Source organism: Leucoraja erinacea, chromosome 5, assembly GCF_028641065.1.
Source record: "Leucoraja erinacea ecotype New England chromosome 5, Leri_hhj_1, whole genome shotgun sequence".
Lineage (NCBI taxonomy): Eukaryota > Metazoa > Chordata > Chondrichthyes > Rajiformes > Rajidae > Leucoraja > Leucoraja erinaceus.
The window spans coordinates 56582832-56607979 of NC_073381.1; the positions used below are offsets into that span (position 1 = coordinate 56582832).

General features: G+C 42.9%; 1 protein-coding gene across 1 annotated transcript in view; it reads right to left on the bottom strand.

The window, feature by feature from the left end:
* rnf217 (ring finger protein 217) overlaps nt 1–25148 on the bottom strand; it is a 104385-nt gene that overhangs the window by 19947 nt on the left and 59290 nt on the right. The window contains exons 2-4 of the mRNA XM_055635678.1: nt 16326–16559; nt 12629–12793; nt 9056–9257 (exon numbers count right to left, since the gene is read on the bottom strand). Coding sequence (XP_055491653.1) covers nt 9056–9257; nt 12629–12793; nt 16326–16559 — 601 coding nt within the window. The remainder of the gene's footprint in view (nt 1–9055; nt 9258–12628; nt 12794–16325; nt 16560–25148) is intronic.

Here is a 25148-nt window from a genome sequence, read left to right on the forward strand (position 1 = left end):
GGAATTGGGAGTAGGGGATGGAGTCCTTACAGGAAGCAGGGTGGGAAGAAGTGTAGTCCAGATAGCCATGGGAGTCAGTGGGTTTGTAGTGGTTGTCGGTCAGAAGTCTATCACCTGCGATGGAGATAGTGAGGTCCAGAAATGGTAGGGAAGTGTGGGAAATGGTCCAGGTGTATTTGAGTGCCGGATGGAGGTTAGTGGTGAAATGGATGAAGTCAGTGAGTTGTGTGTGGGTGCAGAAGGTGGCACCAAAGCAGTCGTCGATGTAGAGGAGGTAGAGTTCGGGGATGGGGCCCTGGTACTCGATTGTTCAATGTACCCTACAAAGAGGCAGGCATAGCTGGGGCCCATGCGTGTGCCCATAGCTACGCCATGTATTTGGAGGAAATGGGAGGAGTCAAACGAAAAGTTATTGAGGGTAAGGACCAGCTCCGCTATGCGGAGGAGAGTGTCAGTGGCTGGGTATAGGTTGCTTCTCTGGGCGAGGAAGAACCGGAGGGCTTTGAGGCCATCCTGGTGGGGGATGGAGGTGTAGAGTGACTGGACCTCCATGGTGAAGATGAGGGGATGAGGGCCTAGAGAATGGAATGCGCGGAGACGACGGAGAGCGTGAGGTGTCTTGAACATAAGTAGGGAGGGATTTAACCAGGGAGGGGATAGGATGGAGTCGAGGTATGTGGAAATAAGTTCGATAGGGCACGAACAGACAGAAACAATGGGTCTGCCAGGACAGTCAGGTTTGTGGATTTTGGGGAGAAGGTAAAATCGGGCCATGCGGGGCTGGGGAACGATGAGGTTGGAGGCTTGGGGGGGGGGGGCAGGGAGCCGGAGTTGATTAATTCAATGATGGTGCTAGAGATAATGGCCTAGTGCTCATCTGTGGGGTCATGGTCCAAGGATAAGTAGGAGGAGGTGTCTGAGAGTTGGCGCGTGGCCTCAGCCTTGTAGAGATCAGCGCGCCAGACTACCATGGCACCTCCCTTGTTGGCGGGTTGATCACCCAGTCTGGGTTGTAGAGTGAGTGGAGGGCTGTACATTCAGGGAGGAAGGTTAGAGTTGCTGTCAAAGTGGCAGGGTGTTAAGGGTGTTAAGAAACCATAATGCATAATTAACCTCAAAAGTAGTGGTGCTGACTACATCAAATCCGACTAAACCTTTACATGTGACTGGTTGGCATCAGCTGGAGCATTGTATACAATTCTGGACATCACACTTACGGACTTGGCAAGGAAACAGAAAATTTACCAAGATTCAATCATGATTGAGTAACTCCCATTAGATGTTGATATTTGATATTGGTTTCCATTGAGCAGAGAAAGTTAAAGTGTAATCTCAGGAGGGCAAAAGGCATTTCTGCCAACAGGTTGGATGCAGAATAACTTGCAAAAGTAGTAAGGAAATGAAAACAATTCTACTAACCTTCACACCTTCTGAAAGGCTGATGACATTTAAAGGAATGAAGTTTTTATAAACTGGAGTTTATAAGTTGGAGTTATAAAGTTTTTATAAATCTGGATGAGGGAATTGAAGGCAATATCTCCAGGTTTGCGGATGACACTAAGCTGGGGGGCAGTGTTAGCTGTGAGGAGGATGCTAGGAGACTGCAAGGTGACTTGGATAGGCTGGGTGAGTGGGCAAATGTTTGACAGATGCAGTATAATGTGGATAAATGTGAGGTTATCCATTTTGGTGGCAAAAACAGGAAAGCAGACTATTATCTAAATGGTGGCCGACTAGGAAAAGGGGAGATGCAGCGAGACCTGGGTGTCATGGTACACCAGTCATTGAAAGTAGGCATGCAGGTGCAGCAGGCAGTGAAGAAAGCGAATGGTATGTTAGCTTTCATAGCGAAAGGATTTGAGTATAGGAGCAGGGAGGTTCTACTGCAGTTGTACAGGGTCTTGGTGAGACCACACCTGGAGTATTGCGTACAGTTTTGGTCTCCAAATCTGAGGAAGGACATTATTGCCATAGAGGGAGTGCAGAGAAGGTTCACCAGACTGATTCCTGGGATGTCAGGACTGTCTTATGAAGAAAGACTGGATAGACTTGGTTTATACTCTCTAGAATTTAGGAGATTGAGAGGGAATCTTATAGAAACTTACAAAATTCTTAAGGGGTTGGACAGGCTAGATGCAGGAAGATTGCTCCCGATGTTGGCGAAGTCCAGGACAAGGGGTCACAGCTTAAGGATAAGGGGGAAATCCTTTAAAACTGAGATGAGAAGAACTTTTTTCACACAGAGAGTGGTGAATCTCTGTAACTCTCTGCCGCAGAGGGTAGTCGAGGCCAGTTCATTGGCTATATTTAAGAGGGAGTTAGATGTGGCCCTTGTGGTTAAGGGGATCAGAGGGTATGGAGAGAAGGCAGGTACGGGATACTGAGTTGGATGATCAGCCATGATCATATTGAATGGTGGTGCAGGCTCGAAGGGCCGAATGGCCTACTCCTGCACCGAATTTCTATGTTTCTATTATTTTGGGGAAAACTTAGGTAAGTTGAACTGATAGTGAAGAGGTACATGCTGTGGTTAAAGCCCAATTCGATTTGAAAAACCCGACTAAATTTACTGAAGCGCTAATAGAAATTTGAAGTTGATGTGTTTTCTGTACAGATTTTCAGAGGTGTTTACTAAATCTTCACACAGAAAGCTCTTTAGCAAACCTGAGGACCACAATCCACAATGAGTCATAACATCAGGTCAAAAATGGGAAAGAAACCTCGAGCTGTCCTTGTCATTACTGCCCTTCCAAAGGCTGATGCAGTGGTGCAGCAGTTCATTTCTGCTGCTTCAAAGTTATGATAATTCAGATTCATTCCCGACCTTGGGTGACATCCATGTACAGTTTGCACATTCTCTCTATGACCACGAGATTCTTTTGAGCTTAAGTTTCATCTCACATTCCAAACATGCGCTGACAAGTTACAATGCCATTGTAGATTATGATTTAGTAGAGTTTAATGGCAAAAAGGATCAAATGGGAACTCCGTTATTTATGATATAAATAAATGATTGAGATGAAATGTAGGTGGGCTGATTTAGATGTAAGTTTTCAGATGACAAGAATTTCTATAGTTGTGGATAGTGAAGAAGGTTGCCAAAGGATTCCGCAGGATATATACAAACCAATTTGATTCATTTTTTAGTTAGTGTAGAGATACAACATGGAGACAGACCCTTTGGCCTACCAAGTCCGTGTGACCAACGAGGACCCGTATACTAGTTTTACGTTATCCCAATTTCACGTCCTGCACACTAGGGGCAATTTAAAGTAACTAATTAACCTACAAACTTGCAAGTCTTTGGAATGTGGGAGGAAACCAGAGCACCTGGAGGAAACCCACAGGGAGAACATACAAACTCCATGTAGACAGCACCCATAATAATCATAATAATAATAATAACTAGACTAAGTGGGACCCGTTGGGTCCCAAGTTCACACAGGAGGGCTGGTCCCCCCAACGCAATATTCCACCTCTCCACCTATTCCAATATTGGTGGCCAGTGGGGGGGGGGGGGGGGCTTTCTGGAGAACTGGTATGGGTATTGTTGGCTGCAGGGACTACTGATCTCAAGAGGGCTAGTATGGACATTGTGGGCCAAATGGATTCTTGGGGTGTCAGCTCAGTCCCTCAAGCCTGATGTGTTGGCAGCTCACTCACGGCTGGTGGGCTGGCAGTTGACATGGCTATTCCTTGAAATTCTATTTCAAGCAGGGTGCAAGGCCACCAAATTCAAGTGCAGTTTCTTACCTCTTCGAGCAGGCTGCAAGGTCACAAAATTCAAGTGCAGTTTCATACCACTTCAAGCAAGGTGCAAGGCCACCAAATTCAGGTTCAGTTTCCTACCACTTCAAGCAGGGTGCAAGGTCACCGAATTCAAGTGCAGTTTCCAACCACTTCACGCAGGGTGCAAGACTACCAAATTCAAGTGCAGTTTCATACCACTTCAAGCAGGGTGTAAGGCCACCAAATTCAAGTGCAGTTTCATACCATTCAAGGAGGGTGCTAGGCCACCTAATTCAAATGCAGTTTCATACCATTTCTTGCAGGGTGCAAGGCCACCATATTCAAATGCAGTTTCATACCATTTCAAGCAAGGTGAACCACTAACAACCATTAGCAGTGCATTTTACTTCAACCCAAACAACCAATAGCAGTGCATTTTTACTTCAACCCAAACAACCATTTGCAGTGCATCTTTACTTCATTAGCAGTGCATCTTTACTTCATTAGCAGTGCACTTCATTAGCAGTGCATTTCTACTTCATTAGCAGTGCATTTTTACTTCAAACCAACCATAATTTTTATTTTCAAACCACATTAAGGGCACTCACAGTTGAGCAGGCATGTGTACAGTGTTATTCAGAACTCAGAGAAATGTGACCATCTTGGTTCCTCCATCTTGCAGAGACTGAGTGAGGTACACCACTTACAGGTTTTATAGTCCCTCCCCCCTCCCACCAGCAGGGGCAGCAGAGATAATGGTAATTTAAAAAAAACATTAATATCTCTCTGACTTTTCATCGATGGGAAAAATCCTCCGGTCCCGGAAGGCGGAGGGGGGCTCTGAGCAAGGTGGCCAAAAATGACGGCCGTAAGTGGCGCCGTTTTCTCGGAAATCACGCCACAGCGAGCCAAAAGCGGTCAAGATCAGACTTTTAGTAATATAGAAGATAATAATAATAATATATTTTTATTGTCATTGCACATATGTGCAATGAGATTTGGTATGCAGCTTCCATCCGATGTCATAACTTAAACAACTAATAACATTTAGATTTAGATTCCCCGAGAAACATGATTTATAAAAAGAACAGTAAAACAGTCAAAAGTGCAAATGTGTCTGTGCCAGGTCGATGTGCGATGTGACCATCCGAGGGAGACAGTTCATGGGGGTGGGGGGCACTCAGCAGGGCCGGTTCAGAGCAGCTATATCTCTGGGGATAAAGCTGTTCCTGAGCCTGGAGGTGCGGGCGTAGAAGGCCTTGTAACGTCTGCTGGAAGGTAGGAGTTCGAACAGTCCATTACAAGGGTGTGTGGAATCTTTGTGGATGCTGACGGCTTTCCTGGGACACCGTGTGTAGTAGATGCCCTCCAAGGCTGGTAGCTGTGTCCCAATAATCTTCTGCACTTTGTGGATGACACGCTGAAGAGCTCTCCTCTCCGCTCCAATCCATAGTCAGGATTGAACCCGAATTTCTGGCGCTGTAAGGCAGCAATTGTACCGCTGCACCACTGGGCCACCCTTGGTTCTTCACCCATTAAGGTGTTGAGTATAAGTCGGGAAGTCATGTTGCAGCTGTGCAAAGCTTTGTGTATGCCTTATGGAGTATCGTGTGAAGATCTGGTTGCTACCTATGGATGTGGAGGCTTTGCAAAGGGCGTAGAAGGGGTTCACTAGGATGTTGCCTAGATTAGTGGGTATTAGCTATAAGGAGAAGTTGGACAAGCTTGGTTTGTTTTCTTTGGAGCATCAAAGGAAAAGGGGTGACCCGATAGAAAAATAAAACCTTTTGAGAGGTATTGATAAAGGTAGTCAGGGGTTTTTTCCCCCTGTTGTGGAAAAGTCAAATACTAAAGGACACATCTTTAGGATGAGAAAGGGGATTTCTTAAAGAGTTACAAGGTAGTTTTTTTTTTGTTACAAAGAGTGGTCGGCTACCTGGAATGTGCTACCAAGAAGGACAAGAACAAGCACATGGGAACAACCTAACAGGGCCCTTGGGAGTATTGAGAATAGAGGTACAAGCTTAACAATCTCTGAAGGTGATAGTTTAAGTACATAAGGCAACGGATAAAGTGCTGGTAAATGGAAAGATACCCGAGTCATACAGCACAGAAACAGGCTTTCCAGCTCAACTTACCCATGCCGACCAAGCTGCCCCATCTACACTAGTCCCATTTTCCCATGTTTGGCCCATATCCCCCTATAGCTTTCTTGTCAATGTACCTGTTTAAATGTCTTTTAAATGCTGTTATACCACCAGGCAGACATGGTCTGTCAAAGATCATATTTCTGATTTACTCTATGAGTTTATGGGAAAATGGACAGATGAGAAATGAGAACATGGAATGAACATGCAGTGGACTGCAGTCCTGCTGACCCCTTGATGCATTTGTCGGTGAAATCGATAACTGCATCAAGTTACTATATTGATCAAACCTCTGGCCTTTGCAAATAATATTACTTGGCATCAAAATTAATTTGATGGTATACTCGCATTAACAGAAGTTATAAGCTAATCCTTTAAAACCGAGATGAGAAGAACTTTTTTCACACAGAGAGTGGTGAATCTCTGGAACTCTCTGCCACAGAGGGTAGTTGAGGCCAGTTCATTGGCTATATTTAAGAGGGAGTTAGATGTGGCCCTTGTGGCTAAGGGGATCAGGGAGTATGGAGAGAAGGCAGGTACGGGATACTGAGTTGGATGATCAGCCATGATCATATTGAATGGCGGTGCAGGCTCGAAGGGCCGAATGGCCTACTCCTGCACCTAATTTCTATGTTTCTATGAATACAAAATATATCTATATTCCCACTAAAACTTCACAGCATCTACTTTCAGGTCTAACTAATTACTTAACCATGCAACATATCAGAAATAGAACAAGCATAAAGAAATTTATAAATATTAATAATCTGCAACTCAAATTTGCAGAATTTTAAAAACCTGATTTCAAGTAATCCAACGCTGAACTCAAGATTAGAACCAGGCATTTAATTACAGTGTGAACCTTGTTATGTTTACATATAGTTTAAAATTAATTGTGTTTGGCCACGATGCAATAATTAAATATTAATGGAAATGTTTTATATTATGTTACACCCCAAACAAATCCTGTATTATTTATCTTCCTTTATCAAGAGATTAGGTTTGAACATGCTATGAGAACAAAATTTAACTAATATATTTTGAAATAACCTGTGCGTCTTACACTAGTGCAAAATTACTTATAGGACATATTCAAAAATAATAAGGAACATATCAGATTTTGTTGTCCAATCTAATTCTCCCTTCTTCCTGAAGTCAGCCTTTGCTAACCAATAGTCAAGTTTCAGCTGGGTGGTGGGGGGTATTAGCACAAAACCTTCAAATACAATAACCAGTGAAGGTTTGTTATCTTTGCTATTTCCATCTCAAAACCAATTTGTTCAGTGTCAAAACTGGTTATGATTTCCTCAATGCTTTGTTTATATGCTGCTCTGAAAAGTCTTATTGTAAATACACAATTTTCTGCTTACACAAATGTCCATTGACGGGACACAAAAATCAATAAATAAAAAATGTAAAGATAGATATCTCTACCACTTTGGGACTTATAGAGCATGAGAAGGATGTTACAGGTCAGAACCTGATTTCACCAGCTGCAACACATTGGTTAGGTCTAAAAGAGGTGAGATGGGCTGTCTGTCTCCAGTTTTATGTGTTGCTGTATGTTTATTAAAGTATAATAATGTGCTCTATGCTATAATCATACTAATTGTTAGTCTGTGGGCACTCTAGTGAGGAGGTAGAAATCGGGAAAGTACCCAACTTGTGTACTTTGGTTTTACAGTCCCCCTTAGGATATTCTTTGCAAGCACCAGGGAGGCAGCGGTAGAGTTGCTGCCTTACAGCGTTTGCAGCGTCAGAGAACTGGGTTAGATCCCGACTACGGGTACTGTTTGTACGGAGTTTGTACGCTCTCCCCGTGACCGGAGATCTTCGGTTTCCAGAGATCTTTGGTTTCCTCCCACACTCAAGACGTACAGGTTTGTAGGTTAATTGGCTTGGTATAAAAATATGTAAATGATTCCTAGTGTGTGTAGGATCGTGTTGGCGTGTGGGGATCGTTGGTCGATATGGACTTGATGGGCCGAAGGGCCTGTATCAAGTCTACAAAACTAAATTAAACAGACAGGATAAAAGGCTGAAATCTCGGAATGGCTGGGCACAGGAGACACTTCGAGCAGTCTGGGCAAAAATAAGGCAAAAAGGTTTCTGCATCTGTCTGTCAATGATTAATTGGTCTTTTTTTGTGATTTTTGCAGAAGAATTTAATTAGTTGTCTAAGTTTATCCTTACTATCAACATTGCCTGATATGCTCACTATTCTACACTTGACCAAAAGACAAAAGATGTACATTATATCCACAAGAATGATGCACTGAAACAAATCAATGAACTTACCCAACATGCCAGATTGCTACAATCTTAACACAAAACAAATGATTCTCTTATTGATAGCTACATGAAACTAATACTTTGTAAGAAGATGACCATTTACTCAGCTGCTACCATAAGTGAAAGGAGCAGAATTAGGCCATTCAATAGTGGCTGATCTATCTTTCCTAACCCCATTCTCCTGCCTTCTCCCCTTAACCCCTGACACCCAAACTAATCAACCATGACTGCAAACGAGAAAGAATAAAAAATGTAGAGAATAGCATATACAGTTATATAACTTTGTACATTGCACGGGACCACAGTGTACTTGCTTTTTGTGGTGGTTTAGTATAGAATCCTGCTTTCATGAGCCAATACTAAACTCTAATCTATGCATTGCAGTATGAAAGTTGAGTAGTCAGATTTGTGTGCAATTGAGGAATGCGCTGGAAATCCAGCAGCAGAACAGAATGCAAGGACAGTGCTGGGGCCTCTGGCCTTCAGTTCTGATGCTGGAATCAGCACCAAGTTAAATGACGGAGCTAATACAGATGTTACGTATCCCTCATCATCATGAGTCACAGCAGCCCTTATTGGAACAATTAAAAACAATCCAATGGCCACAGAAAGCAGCTAAATTTTAAAAGGTCATCTGGGCTGTCCAGGGTCGGGCTTCATGATCTGCCATGTCATCCTTTGCAGATATACTTGCAGCAAGTCCACAAATGTGACTTGTCTTTTGGAGCAGCAAAGAAGGAGCGAGTGACACCGCAGGGATAGAGGTGGGGATATATGTGATACCATGTCAAGCACATCTATTCAGGAGAAAACTCTTTAGAAACTGCACACAGGAAATTTATTTTCATATTTTCCACACAATCTAAATATTAAGGTTGTTTGCTTACCACAGACAGAACCACGAACTAATCTTCGTAAATGTGGCCTGTCAGGGAGGTAGCGATACTTGCATCCAAAAATGCTTAAATTTGAAGTATGGTCACCAAAGAAACGAAGCTGCCGGTATGTCTCCCCACAGCGATAGCAAAAGTTAGTGTTGCATTGTGAACAATTCATGTGATCACAGCCTTCGGTCCTCTGGATATGAATCTTTAATTGTAAGTAAAAAAGTTATTTGCACAGATATTGCAAAATATCATTCAGATTTTAATTTGTTTTAAATAACCAGAAACATTTAAGCCACAAGGAGGATGTCACGGCAGTAGTCAGAGGCGACATTACTCAGGTTCGTTACTGAGGCTATATGGGTGCAGCTGAGAAATATGCTGAGATATTGCAGGCAGCTTCAAGACTAATAGGGTTGTTAAAGCAGGGGACTTTAACTTTCTCAATATAGACTAGGACTGCCAGATTACCAAGGGTTTTGACGGGGTGAAATTTATCAAATGTGTTTAGCAAAGTTTCCTTAGAAAATATGTAGAGTGGCCTAACAGGGAAAGGATAAAGCTTGACTTAGTCTTAGGAAATTCAGATGGGCAAGTGAATAAAGTGTCAGTGTGTGAGACTTTTTGGACCAGCGACCACAGTTCTATTAGCTTTAAAATGGCTATGGATAAGGATAGGGCAGGGCCAAGTGTTAAAATTCTGCATTGGGACAAAGCCACCTTTGATGGTATTAGACAGGAACTTGCTGAAGTTGATTGGAGTGGGATGTTTGTGGGTGAAAAGGACATCCGGAAGTAGAATGGTGAGAGTTCAAGACACGCATGTTGCCGTTAGGGTGATTGAGGTTCTGTATAAATTGAAGACAATTTATACTTGTGTCCCTTTAACTGAATTTTCGTTTTGATAGACAAAGCATTCTGTTTTTATCATTTACCGGTATGATAACAGCGAAAATCAAATCTCCCATGACCCCACTGCAAACAAGTAGCTTTAACGTTTATTAATTGTTTTATTTTAAAAAGTCAATATTTTTTAAGGATGGTAAATAAGGTGTATTTTACTAATATGGTCTAACATTTTAAAATACAGCATTTTTCATAACTGATTAAAACTGGGAGTATTCCGATTTTAAATTATTGAAAAAAAAGTGGAATTATTTTATACTAGTTTAGTTTAGAGATACAGTGCGGAAACAGGCCCTTCGGTTCGTCGGGTCCGCGCCTACCAGCGATCCCCGCACATTAACACTATCCTACACACACTAGGGACAAATTTTTTTTAACATTTCCAAGCCAATTTACCTACTTAAGTCTTTGGAGTGTGGGAGGAAACCGAAGATCTCGGAGAAAGCCCACGCGGTCACTGGGAGAACGTACAAACTCTGTACAGACAGCGCACATGGTCGGGATCGAACCAAGGTCTCCGGCACTGCAAGCGCTGCAAAGCAGCAACTCTACCGCTGTGCCGCCCAATATAGATAGCTTATTACCAAATTTGGAGCTAGTTACTGTCCTATAACACATTTGCATAAGCAGTTTAGATACTACATTGGCACTGGGCTTGGTTTACTCGGTTGAGCGTGTATCCTGGTGTTATAGCACATACTTTGTGTTTTAAAAGTAATTCTACAATCGAGAACAGTGGGCCATTTCTACTTAACCAATTCTGTTTTAGTATCTCTACAAAACCCTGCAAACAAGCACAATTGGTATAAAATTTGAATAGCAGTTAATGCATGCTGCATACATACACAATTTTGTACCCAGACCAATCTATAACTTTCAAAACATATCAAATATCAGAGATATATGATCTGAGTTAAATGCAACTTACAAAAAAAAAAAAAATCCATAATCATTTGAACTGGTTGCACACAATTGCCTTTACAACAAAAAAAATCTTCAGGTCAAGGTATCACTGTCCTACGCGATACAGAAACCAGCTGATACTATAAGGGCAATGAAGCAAAAACATTGAACGTTTATTAGTTAATTAGCAGCAAAGTTCTGTTTTTGACATAGGGAAACAATTACATACATGAAAAACCAATATCCATTCAAGATCAATTGAGCTAGTGACTGAAGTTGTAAAATTGTTGCAGATTAAGTACTCCCTGTCTTTGTGCATATTGAATTGCCATTCGTTCATCATGAGCAGAGCATTATCGACTCAAATTCTGCTGACTCCTCTGATCTACTGTAAAAAAATCCTTGGATCACAGGGTCATATTCTAATAACTCGTTGGAAGGAATCATGGGTCCACAATGACATTGCAGGTTCTTTGACAATGACTTTTAGCCAAAAGGTTGGACAGTCCCGAATCCATACAAAGGAAACATGATGTGGTCACCTTTTACACAATAATGCCCCTGTCCCACTTAAGAAACCTGAACGGAAACCTCTGGAACCTTTGGTTTCCGTGCGGTTCCCGGAGGTCGCAGGTGGTTGCAGGTAGTAGAAGCAGGTAGGGAGACTGACAAAAACCTCTGAGAACCTCACGGAAACCTTGGGTGGGGCACAAAGTCTCCAGAGGTTTCCGTTCAGGTTTCCTAAGTGGGGCAGGGGCATAACAGAGTAAAGGCACTCACATATGAGAGTGTGAACACTAAACTCCAACAACTAATCACGTGTCAATCATTGCAATAAGCACCATATTTCCAAAGTAGTCAGTGACATTCATGCAGCAACCATCAAATACCACTCAAATGGACTTCAGATTCAATCAACAATAATAATTTGCTCTTTCAATATTTTGTACGAACATACACATGTGCATGACTTGGGTTGTGGGAGGCATAGAAGAGCAGTTTACAAGTGGAAAATGTACCTGTATTCTGTGGTAAAGTTCAGAACACAGGAATTATCAAACAACTGCACCATCAGTAACACCAAGCACTAGGTGGTCATTGCACCAAACACTTGCACTCTCTACCCCAAGGTTGGCTGGATTTGCTGGTTGTTAACCATTTTAACCCCCCTTCCTATAACGACAATTCTGTTCTGTTTCTCCATTGCCAGAGAAAGGCCACACGCAAACTTTAAATATACTACCTTATAGTCTGCTTCGGTAGTTTATAACCCAATGGTATGAACATTGAATTCTCTGATGTCAAGTTATACGTGCTACCCACATCTGTGCCCACCCCACTCTAGTGCATACACATTTCTCTCACAACGTATCTCACCACACCCCATCCACTTCGCTCCTTCCCCTCCACTATAGACTCATCGTCCATTCCCGGGTCATCTACTTACTTTTTATCCCTTCTCTTTACCTCCCACGCCCTTCCAGTGCTATCCCTCCCTCTGACTTTACATTTCACTCATCCTCATCCTCTCTTTTCTGACACTTATCTTTTCACCTCTGGCCTGTCATTTATTCCACTCATCTGTCAATCCACATCACTTGCCAGGCTTTGTTCCACCACCCCTCTCTTTTGCAGCTTTCTCCCCCGTCCATCAGTCCGAAGAAGGGTACCAACCCAAAATGCCACATGTCCATTTCCTGCTCAGACGCTGCACTTAGTGTTTTGCACAGTATCTGCGGTTCTTAGTGTCCCCAAGTTTGAACCAACCTTGCATTTTGGGCATTTCTGAGCATTTCTTTGGCCATGTTCAATCTCACTGGCCCAGTGACGTAACAGTTTGTCCCCCTTTCTGTATTCCTTGCAATTTAAGCCTTCATGCCAAGGAGAGTGGCACTTAAAGCACCAAACAAATTGGCACACCGGACATTGAATCTGTAGGATCAAGGAAGAAAAAAATTACACAATAAAACTGGTATGAAGGTGAAGGGAAATTCTTCAGTGATCTGCAAAATAAGAACCAGACCTAACAGTATAACACAAGACTGCCAATTTAAATATATCAAGCTCCCAGCGTCCTGGGAGTAATCTATAGGATTCTGTCAATAGACAATAGGTGCAGGAGTAGGCCATTCGGCCCATTGAGCCAGCACCGCCATTCAATGTGATCATGGCTGATCATCCCCAATCAGTATCCCGTTTCTGCCTTCTCCCCCTGTCGTCAGAACTACGTGAACATCCTATGTTTTCATTGGAACTCTTTTTGTTAGAACAGCAGATTCTATGAAGCGAATATCAGACGTATTAAAACTATTCTCAGGTGAGAGTAGGGAGATGAAAATGACAACCCCGCCCCCAAAGACTAGGGTATAAGTATGGAGTGGAAGTAGATGCAGGTAAATGGAGGGACCCAAGTACAAAGCCAAAGATAGAAATCTGGAACCAACAGCGAGAGAAACCGTCTGAGTCTGTGAAATGCACGATCGGAGATGGGGATTGATTAAGAAGCAATTAACAGGATTGTGGCATAGGTTAAATAGGCAATCGAAGGAAAGGGAATAGGAACAATTTCAGTAGCAGTTTCACTTCATGCTTTCTTGTACCGAGCAAGCAATTATGGTCAGGTATAATCTATTCAGAGAGATCTGCATCTAATAAAAAAATGTGGGGAAAGCACTATCAGCAACAACTCCCAATGTTGAAACCTTCTGTTGGCATTGCTTATATTTCTATCTTCTTTCCAACTAAACAGCAACATTAGTGTGAAGGTCTATTCAAATTTTATTGTGTTGCTGAATTTCCCAAAGTACAAGGATAAAAATGGCACATAAAACCAACATCATATTTATACTTCAATGAGCTTGAAATCACGACCAGGAAGGAATTCCAATCCATTAATGTACCACTGGTCAATGACTAACATCACATCATAAAGAGTTATGCTATCTTTCCAGGCACCAGTCATTGCAACACATCTGGAAAGATGCTTCCCCCAGACACCAAGAACAATATTTTCAGCCATATTTAATGGCATTCTGTGGCAGTCACTGATATGAAAAGAGTGCAGACACAAGACTCTTGCAAATATTGATTTTATAGTACAGCACATTATTTAAAAGTACAAGCATGATAGTCCTTGGTAGTTTGCTGTAATAATTATGATTCATTGGCAATTGAAAGCAAAGCTTCAAATGCCCTGATATACGAGAGAGGTGCATTTGAATACATTGGGTGTCCCAAATTATTGTGCTTACTGTACCGTGTAAAACCTTGCAACCTAACAACATCCTAACCAGAGAGGAGGAAGGCAGGCAGCCGTTTCATTGAGATCAGCATTTCAGCTGTAAAAAATTGCAATCTGGCATATGGATGATGAAGGGCACTCATACAGGGTTATGGTATGAGTGTTGCTCAGCTGGGACTGATTTAAAAGAAATTTGTTCGGCACAGAAATGTAGGGCCGAGATGGCCTCTTCATTCCCACAAATAACAAATGCTGTAAATTGTTATATGGTTATATGGTTAAAAGAGTGCAGACACAAGACTCTTGCAAATATTGATTTTATAGTACAGCACATTATTTAAAAAACAACAAGCATGATAAACTTTCAATCTGGCAAGGAGTTTTGCTGGGTGTCTGAACATCCATGGAAATTCAATTCCTAATTTTTTGGCAAAGCTTTTGATTGATGCCCTGATATACGAGAGAAATTGCCCACAGAATACATTGGGTGTCCCAAATTGGTCTTCTGTAAGATTTCTGTAATAGTGTGAAACGCACCTTGCAAGAAGGCCTACAAGGCAAGCCTAACCAGAGAGTCAGGACAGGCAATATGGCAGGCAGTAGTGTTCATGGCAGAGACTGACAGCACTGCTGATTGACTTGGATAGCTGTAGCAAAACTTGCAATCAGTATAATGTGGATAAATGTGAGGTAATTTGTGGCACTCATACAGGAAAGATTCATCTAAACCAAATTGCTCAGCTGAGACCTGATGTCATGGTAAAATAGTAATTCTGCAGCAGGCACATTTCCTTTCATTGGAAAAGGATTTGAGTATAGGAGCAAGAGGTTCTGCAATGGTGAGACCATCCTCTTCATTCCCACAAATAAACAAATTGCCTTTTTGGGTTTATTGGTCCCTTAAGTTGCTAAAATTATACAAAATATTTTTTGAAACTAGCATGCATGTTTAAAAACAACAAATTTAGAAATTGAGACTTTCAATATGGCAAGGAGCTTTCCTGGTGTCTGAACAGGCTCCATTAGGAAGATTGAATTCCCGATGTTAGGGGGACAGGGGTCACTTTTAAGATTGAGGGTCTTTTCTCTGCAGATTAGAATTCCCCACAGAGAGAGTGGTGAATCTCTGGAATTTCTGCAAAAGAGGGTCTTCTGTAAGCCAGTTCATTTTATTAAAGAGGGAGTTAGATGTGGCCCTTGTGACTAACGCATATGGTGGTGGAGAGAAGGCAGGTACGGCCTGCCTGATGTGGATGATCAGCCATGATCAATTGATAAAAGTTGGAAGGGCCGATGGCCAACCTTACAGATAATTTCTATGAACCTATGTTTCTTGGAATATTATCTGCAATTCTGGTTGTCGGGGTGACCTGTTAGAAACACATAACATTATGAGAGTCATAGATATGGTAGATAGTTTAAAAAAACATGTCCCCATGGTAAGGGTATCAAAAACACACGCACATAAAAGGCAAGAAATGTAAAGGTGTTTTTCGGGATGATATCTGGAACGAATGATAGTGTAGATGATGGAATCAGATACAATTACTATGCTTAAGAGTAATTAAAATAAACACTTAAATAGGGACAGAGTAGGATAGTCATAATGTGAGAAAATAGGATTTGTGTACATGTGCAAAAAAAGGTCGCCATGGATGTGGTGGACCGAAGGACCCGTTTCTGTGATGTGTCACTCGATGTTTCTAAGGTGCTTTATAGCTTTGCAAACCTCATATGCTGTTAAACTCTTCTCTCGCTTTCTGCAATCTAACTTAGTGCCCGCCTCTTGGATTTTCTCTGGTCAGCTGTATTTTTTATTTGCAGTAATATTTTGTATGTTCTTGTAAGTATGCTCTGCTACTCTCCAGGAATGATGGGCAAGTTGCTCCCGCACAATATTTTCATAAAATACCACTTTTGTTGTAGCTTGATCCATCCATCAAGAGGCATATTAAAATTATTATAAAGGGAAATATCTCAAGCACATTGGTCACTTAAGGAAAAGTGCAAGAAAAATCAATGCGTACATTAAGGTTATTGTTTACCCCAGAACAGTCCCCAAGGCCATTGTTAGCTTCAATACTAATTCATTGCTTCAATACTTTGCTTCAAATATTATTGCTAAATATTTTAACCCCACACCGCAGAAATCCACAGCTGAATTCTTACTCTTTAATCCAATGCTATGAAGTGCGGAACAAAATAGGAGAGAATGCCACTCACTTTGAACTTGTTCTCTGATTTTGTGGGGTTTGGAATGTTGCTTTTCAGTCGGAAAGTAGTGAAGTGCTTACACTGAGGACAGGGTTTTGTGCTCGAATCCATCCTACTGAGCTCCAGGAAGTAGCTGTACTTGACAATATCATCACGAGGCAAATTGGAGATGACAGTGCTTTCATCCATATATTTGCTGCACTCAGTAATGGGGCATTTTATCTCTGCTCTTCCCAGTTGCACCTGCAAACATGGAAGACAATGGTTTGGAGAAGTTAGGTGTTTCACACATTCAATGAGTCAAAACTGCAGCTCACTTACACAACATACTGCATTGGGAGAAAATGCCTTTATTTTTGTACCAGTTTGGTTAGTAGTGACAAGTCAGATAACTTGGGTAACGGTAGTAAAGACAGACACAAAAAATGTATTCAATTCACCTGCCAATTCTTTATTCCCCATTGGCAGGTATCCAGCAGTCTGCTGTCCTCTTTCTTACTCTTTATATATCTAAAGAAAGTTTTGCTTTCCTCTCTAAGGGAATGTATAAAAATGGCCTTCATTAAAATCTGACAATGTGCACTTAACCACATGTGATTTTTTTCTATTACAATCTCTAATTGTGTAGTACAGAGGCAAATAAATAAATGATGGGTCTTTGTCCCAGACATTATGGAGGGCACTGTGATTAAGAAGTTACTACAGGTGCACAACCTTTTATCCGAAGATCCAAATAACGAAAACCTCCGAATAGCGGACATTTTTTCGGTCCTTGAAGAAAGGTCCTTGAAAACGTTCACCGAGGGCGGCCCGTAGAGGTGACAGCGGAACCTCCGGTCAGTCCTCGAAGAAAGGGGAACTAAATCCCCATTCATAAAAGAGAAGGTGAGGGTATATTGCGCGGGAGGGTTAATAATTGACAATATGCTGCTGCCTGCCCGCTGAGTTAAAAAGTTCCCACGGTAGACTCACGATACACAGTGTATCGTGAATCTTGCGTGGGAACTTTTTAACTCAGTGGGCAGGGAGCAGCAGATTGTCGCTCCCTTCAGTTTCACCCCACCTACACCCCTCTGCTTCCCGGCCATGTGTGTGACCCCTTCCCTCCCCTCTTCACGTCGGCGATGCCAGGATACAATGCCAGTCACCGGAGACGTCAGGACCAACGGGACACCGACCCCCAGGCCCACTGCAAGCACGGAGATCCCAGAGACCCACAGCTAGCAGCAGCCCAGCCCCGTTCTAACTCCAGAGGAAAACTGCAAACTGGCCGGAGACATCAGGACCACCAGAAGCCGCTCCCCGATGGGCCACTACGGCGACAAGTGGCAGTTCGCCCACAGCCCGAGCTGTGCCCCCTCATCGGGACACCAACCCCCAGGCCCACTGCAAGCACGGAGATCCCAGATCAGCAACTCCAGCCCAGCCCCGCTCCAACTCCAGAGGAACACGCTCCCCGTATGGGCAGAAGCTGATCGTTTGCAAGGTACGTCTTGTTCTTGGGGTCGCGCAGCTCGAGCTGTGGGCGAACTGCCACGTCATCGTAGCGGCCCATCGGGGAGCGGATTCCTCTGTAGTTGGAGGGGGAGGGGGGTATTGTGCTGTTTGATCACCCCCTGCTATCCCAGGGACAGGGAGACAGGACGTTCACTGAGGGCGGCCCGCAGAGGTGACAGCGGAACCTCCGGTCGGTCCTGGAAGAAAGGGGAACTAAATATCCTTCATAAAAGAAAAATGGAGGGTATATTGCCCGGGAGGGTATATCGCCTACCTGGAAGAAACCGGACATTTTTTCCAGGATGTCGTCTGCACACCAAAGCTCACGTTTGGCGCCAAACGCACGTCGCCTCTGCTGCACACGGATATAAGAGTGTGAAAATGTCGCCTTAGGACGCCTAAGGGCATGTAGCCCCGCTAGGGTGACATGAGTGCGGGAGGTGATTCAATGCTGCGGTCACATTTACAAATTCAGGAATTCATTCAACACACTGCATTTCATACAGACATTTATTCTGCAAGAAAAAACTACATTGAAGACTCAAACTCGCGACCGAGGAACTGCTGGGATCAAGGCGCAAACTCGCGACCTTGTGGATATGAGCCGAGCACTCTACCACTGAGCCAGCCATTAAAACCTACGCTAAAAAATTTCCATTCCGAAGGCCGACAAATTCCGAATTACGAAAAGTGTCTGGTCCCAAGGCTTTCGGATAAAAGATTGTGCACCCATATTGCAAATGAAATCTGGTGATTTACCACCTGATCAGCAAAATCGTGAAAGACATCATGTAATATGCCGGGAAGGTACATTTACCAACGATCAATTCTCCGGCACATAACTTGGATTCCACAAAGAGTACTCAACTCCAGACCACATTCAAGCAAACATTAATATCAGAGTTGATTTGCAGGTGAGGACAAAGTTACCATTCTTAACATCAAGTTAGCATCATGCTCCAAGAAAATTGAAGATATTGTTAAAATCTCTCTTGGCTTGAATCACATGGCATTAAGCGGTGAAGGAGACCAATTGTTTTACAAACAAAATATTGCTATATAACGGTCAACGGGTAAAATCATTAGCCCTAGGTAAACACAGAATGCTGGAGTAAGTCAGCGGGACAGGCAGCATCTCTGGAGAGAAGGAATGGTGACGTTTCGGGTCGAGACCCATCTTCAGACTGACAGAAGAAGTCATTAACCCTAATGTCTTCAGGCATTTCACAAATAACATCCATTCCATCATAGTTCTGGATGTGGTGATGTTCAATGGTGACTGTATCATGTTGAGCTCAATTTAATGGAGCTGTTTCTAGCCTCACACACAAGGCCCAGACACCATTCAGGGTTGATGCTTGGAAGTGACATTTGTTAGATCACGTAATGACAAACTCCATCAAGACAAGCAGTTTATAACGTCTCCTCAACATTTAATTATTTGCCACTTTTGATCCGCAAAGCTGAGCATTCACCCAAGAACAGGCACACCATAGGCTGCAGAGTAAATTCCAGGAGCATTGCCTTCAAACTTCATGAAGATATTGGTGTTGATTTCAAGGCTTCTTCAATAGCACCTGACATACTTTTTTGGAGGACAAGGATAGAAACTGTTTAGGAACACCAATACCCATAAATATTCTGCATTGTCACACACCTTCGAGACTCAGAAAAGTTTTGCCCTTCCCGCGTTGTCATTAAGCTAAATTCTTTGAACTATATCAACACTGTGGGAACAGTTTATGGAAGGGAAGAATTCAAGAATGCAGCTCACCAGCATCTTACGAGATCTAACCAAGTCAATTAGATACGGGCGATAAATACTGACTTGGTAAGTTATGCCAGCATTCTGCATGATTAAAAAAAACTAAATCAGCAAAGCAGTAAACAATTTTATAACTGAGTTGTATTTAGCTGAATGCAAATATAGTTTAACACCAGAGAACCTATCAAATATTTGGACATGGGCTGAATGAAAATCTTCCCTGTTAACGGTCATTCTCAAATCCTGATCCATGGCATAATCTGCTGCCTATTTCTCTTTCATTTATCCAACTGCAACTTTAAATCTGCTTAGAGGAGAGAGGGGTTGAAATACACCAACTTTTTCCATGCAGAGCTGTGGGAAAAATATGGCAACACTTGTTCAAAGAAAAAGGAGTTTAGCAAGTCACTGTGAATTCACATTAAACTGGTGCGGTTTGTAACATACAATAACTAAAATGTTGTTGGCTTGCTTTATTCAATCTTTACACACTTTGATGTATTGGGTCTTGGTAGACTATTTAATCTCTTAGTTTTGCTGGGCTATTGCTACAGTCAAAATCATCAAAAGAACTATGTTCGAATTCCAGTTGGTTAGGTCTGCAAAATGGGTCACTAACCTAATCCTTGCAATGAGACTGGATCCAGATATAAGCATCATTTGTGCCCACATCACGAGTAGGATAGGAAAGGATAAATAGGGTAGGATAGGAAGAGCTGATTAAAAAAAAAAAAATAATGATACAAATTCTGATGCATGTTTCCTTTTCCTGGGCATAACCAGGAGTCAAAAGTACAATTTTAGTACAGAAGATTCAACACAATAGACAATAGACAATAGGTGCAGAAGTAGGCCATTCGGTCCTTCGTGCCAGCACCGCCATTCAATGTGAACATGGCTGATCATCCCCAATCAGTACCCCGTCCTGCCTTCTCCCCATATCCCCTGACTCTGCTATCTTTAAGAGCCCTATCTAGCTCTCTCTTGAAAGTATCCAGAGAACCGGCCTCCACCCCCTCTGAGGCAGAGAATTCCACAGACTCACCACTCTCTGTGAGAAAAAGTGTTTCCTCGTCTCCGTTCTAAATGGCTTACCCCTTATTCTTAAACTGTGGCCCCTGGTTCTGGACTCCCCCAACATCGGGAACATGTTTCCTGCCTCTAGCGTGTCCAAACCCTTAACAATCTTATATGTTTCAATAAGATGCCCTCTCATCCTTCTAAACTCTTCAACCCTCACCTGGTGTTCCACAGGGCTGTGTGCTGAGCCCCCTCCTCTACTTCCTCTTCACCTATGACTGCACACCTGTACATGGTACTAACACCATCATCAAGTATGCAGATGATACAACGGTGATTGGCCTCATCAGCAACAACGATGAGTTGGCCTACAGGGAGGAGGTCCAGCACTTAGCAGCATGGTGCGCTGACAACAACCTGGCCCTTAACTCCAGGAAGACCGAGGAGCTCATTGTAGACGTCAGGAAGTCCAGAGGCGGCACGCACACCCCCATCCACATTAACGGGACGGAGGTGGAACGTGTTTCTAGCTTCAGGTTCCTGGGAGTCAACATCTCCGATGACCTCTCTTGGACCCACATTACCTCAACTCTGATCAAGAAGGCTCACCAGCGTCTCTTCTTCCTGAGGAGACTGAAGAAGGTCCATCTGTCTCCTCAGATCCTGGTGAACTTCTACCGCTGCACCATCGAGAGCATCCTTACCAACTGCATCACAGTATGGTATGGCAACTGCTCTGTCTCCGACCGGAAGGCATTGCAGAGGGTGGTGAAAATTTCCCAACGCATCACCGGTTCCTCGCTCCCCTCCATTGAGTCTGTCCAAAGCAAGCGCTGTCTGCGGAGGGCGCTCAGCATTGCCAAGGACTGCTCTCACCCCAACCATGGACTGTTTACCCTCCTACCATCCGGGAGGCGCTACAGGTCTCTCCGTTGCCGAACCAGCAAGTCGAGGAACAGCTTCTTCCCGGCGGCTGTCACTCTACTCAACAACGTACCTCGGTGACTGCCAATCACCACCCTCCCCGGACACTTATTATTATTTATTCAAATCATTTGCTATGTCGCTCTTCCAGGGAGATGCTAAATGCATTTTGTTGTCTCTGTACTGTACACTGACAATGACAATTAAAATTGAATCTGAATCTGAATCTGAATCTGAAACTCCAGAGTGTACAAGCCCAGCCGCTCCATTCTCTCAGCATATGACAGTCCCGCCATCCCAGGAATTAACCTTGTAAACCTACGCTGCACTCCCTCAATAGCAAGAATGTCCTTCCTCAAATTAGTGGACCAAAACTGCACACAATCCTCCAGGTGTGGTCTCACTAGGGCTCTGTACAACTGCAGAAGGACCTCTTTGCTCCTATACCTGACTACTCTTGTTACATAGGCCAACATGCCATTCGCTTTCTTCACTGCCTGCTGTACCTGCATGCTTACTTTCATAGACTTTCACAAGGAAAGAAGGTGAATGACGACATATTGAAGAAATTAGAAAAGGGTACCATAATTCTTTTCCAAGCATTATCGGGAATTGTAATTCTAACTTTATTTTTGCAAAGAGCTGCTTCAATTCTGTTAATGAAATCACACCATCACAAAATGGCATTGGCTTCAGATGATTGTGAAGGATCCAGATAGTTCGGCACGGACTAGAAGGGCCGAGATGGCCTGTTTCCATGCTGTAATTGTTATATGGTTATAAAGAGGTTACAAAAAGAGCTGGGCAGTGAGGGTGAATGGCACTGAGCAGCAGGTCAACTGCCAGAGAGAATAATAAGGTAAAATAGCATGATGTCACTGGTGTCTTTGAATAACTGGTCTTTGTACTGTGGCAAAGAGGGAAAACTATTAACGATTTCAAACAGGATGTTATGGTAGAGCTGTAAAGTTTCAACGAGAATGACAAGCTGAAAGACTTTTGACAAGAGCGGTTGCATTACACTTAGTGAGTCTTGATTTTTCATTTGAATGTTAAGACTTGAGAATGTGTCATTTAAAAATGTTAGACTTTAAACAAAACTTAAAATGGCCTTGCAACCCACCCCTTCTACTGCAGTCGGTGCTCTCGATATGGATTACTACTCCGGTCCTCCGTCTTACTACTCCCACTCCCTTCCCCGCCAGATCCCCTTTCCCCACCATCACTCCTTCTGGTTCAACATGTCATTCCTCGCATTCCTTTGTTAACAGATCCCACCGTTTATACTCTTTTGTCTTCTCCAGTTAACACCTCCAGCCTTGGTTAATATCTCTATCCTGCTCTCACTCATCTGAGTTTAATATGGAATTGGTGTGAGGAAAAGGAACAGATAAAATGATGATGATCATTAAAAGTATTGGATTGTCCATTGAAGACCCACTTGTGTACCTTAAGGTTAGAAATCTACCATTCTTACCGATCCAGGCCTCCATGGAACGCACCACCAACCCATTTGGTTGACTCCTAAATGCCCTCTGAAATTGCCTAGCCAGGCGTTACGTCCCCTCTATGTTTAAATAGAAAATAAAGAACATTTTGTGGACCACCCAACATCGACTTAGATACTGAATTTGGACACAACAAAGTAAATCCTGCAAAATCCTCCTCACTATCCACAGAGAGAACTGCTCTGCAGACAAGCAGAGCCATGATCACGGAATCATACTCTGCAGACAATATGTTAAACTTTGGTACATTGCATTCCACAATCATTTATTTTCCATTTTCATAAAACAAAATGGCAACACTAAACATTCTCATCAAAACAGAGCCAGGCAATGACCATCCCAACAAGTGAAAATGTAACCACATTCCACTGACATTCAATGACATTATCTTGGTCGAGTACCCCATAATCAATAATCTGGTGGTCACCATTGACCAGAAACTCAACTGAACCAGCTGCATAAATAATATGGTTAAGGAGCGTGCCAGAGGCTGGGAATCCTCCAATGAATTGCTCAGCTCATACCTTCTTGAGACTTGAGACCATTCCGGCACCTGTCAAGTGGAAGTCAGGAATGTGACGACATATTCTTCACTTGCCTGGAAGATCAGTGCCATCTCGGAAAAAGCAGCCTGTTTAATTGGCACACCATCTAGCACCCTGAATGTTCATTCCCTCCACCAATCTTACTCAATGGCTGCATTGTATGCCATCTGCAAAATGCACTGCATTTCCACACCTTGCTTCTCCAGCAGCAACACCCAAACCCCATGATCTCCTTCATCAAGGCGCAAAAGAAGCAGGACCATGGAATCACTAACACTCGCATGTGCCCTCCGGCTTGATATAATATAATAATTTGCTTAATATAATAGGTTTTCCCAGATTAATACTTCAAATGGCCAGTGGTATCATGATCAATATTCTTGACTTGCAAATATATCAGTTCGGTGTTATTGCTGAATTTCATTTCTGGAAAGCATTGTCCAGCGGCCTACAGGCCGGATTCGGCCCATAACCTGAAATCATGCAACCCACAGGCGTAACACATCACACACACACAAAACACTTATCCGAGAATAGTTCCCACACACAGCCAATTCCATATCACAACACCTGTCGACTCTCTCTCTCTCCATCCCTATCCTTCCACCCCTCTTCCTTCTTCCCGACCACACGTAGTGAAAGTGCCCCCCCCAACCCATTATGCGGCATGTGTGTAACTGAAACGGGCTGAGAGCGGCTTCAACGAGGCGGTGCTAGTGCGGTTTCCTCGGGAGCCCAGCGGCGGGCGGGCTGGAGGAAAGTGAAGCATCAGCGTTGAGGAATCTCGTTCCGGCCACAGGGTTGCACTTTAGTTGCAGTTTGTTGCGGGGTAATTGTCTTTTTGTCCCATTTTTGGTGCGAATTTTAAAACTATTATTAATTATTTATTAACCATGGCGATAAATGTGGCCCGCCATCCGTTCACAGATATGTGTCCTGGCTCCTATGCAGACAGAACAAGGCTGCCGATCCCTGGCCTTGACTAACAGAACTCTGGGAATAAATTGGGACATGTGAACTTCAAAGCAATAGTAATTCAATTTATTTTAACCACGCAAACTGCCTGTTTTTTCCACTCTTGAGGGCCAAGTTCTGAGGAGCCCTGAAAACAACTGCTAGTCAATTCTCTGAAAATTGTAGCTGTGAACTTCTAAATGTGTGTCATCCAACATGTGATGTGACTTTGTAGACAAGCACTTTGACACCACAAACCTTTGCAGTCCTCAGGATAGGCAATGCCACCAGCAGCAGCCATTTATATTCAATATGATCTTTTAAGAGGTTCAAGCTTTGACAGAATTGTGCAGAAATGGAAACACTAACTGAACTTTGCAGAAATATTACAAAGTTCTTTGGTTGAACAAATGCTAAAGTACATATTCTGTTGAAGGACATAATTGCTTAAAAGTTCAAGAAGCTTGTGTTCCTGGAACAGTTCATTCCAAACCCAATGCAAAACCACACAGTTGACGCTATAAAGTTGAATATTTTTAATCCAAGGTCTTACTCAAACTTGAATAAAAGTATCAACACATCTTCTTTCAAAATGAACTATTGACGTTCGCCTGAATGT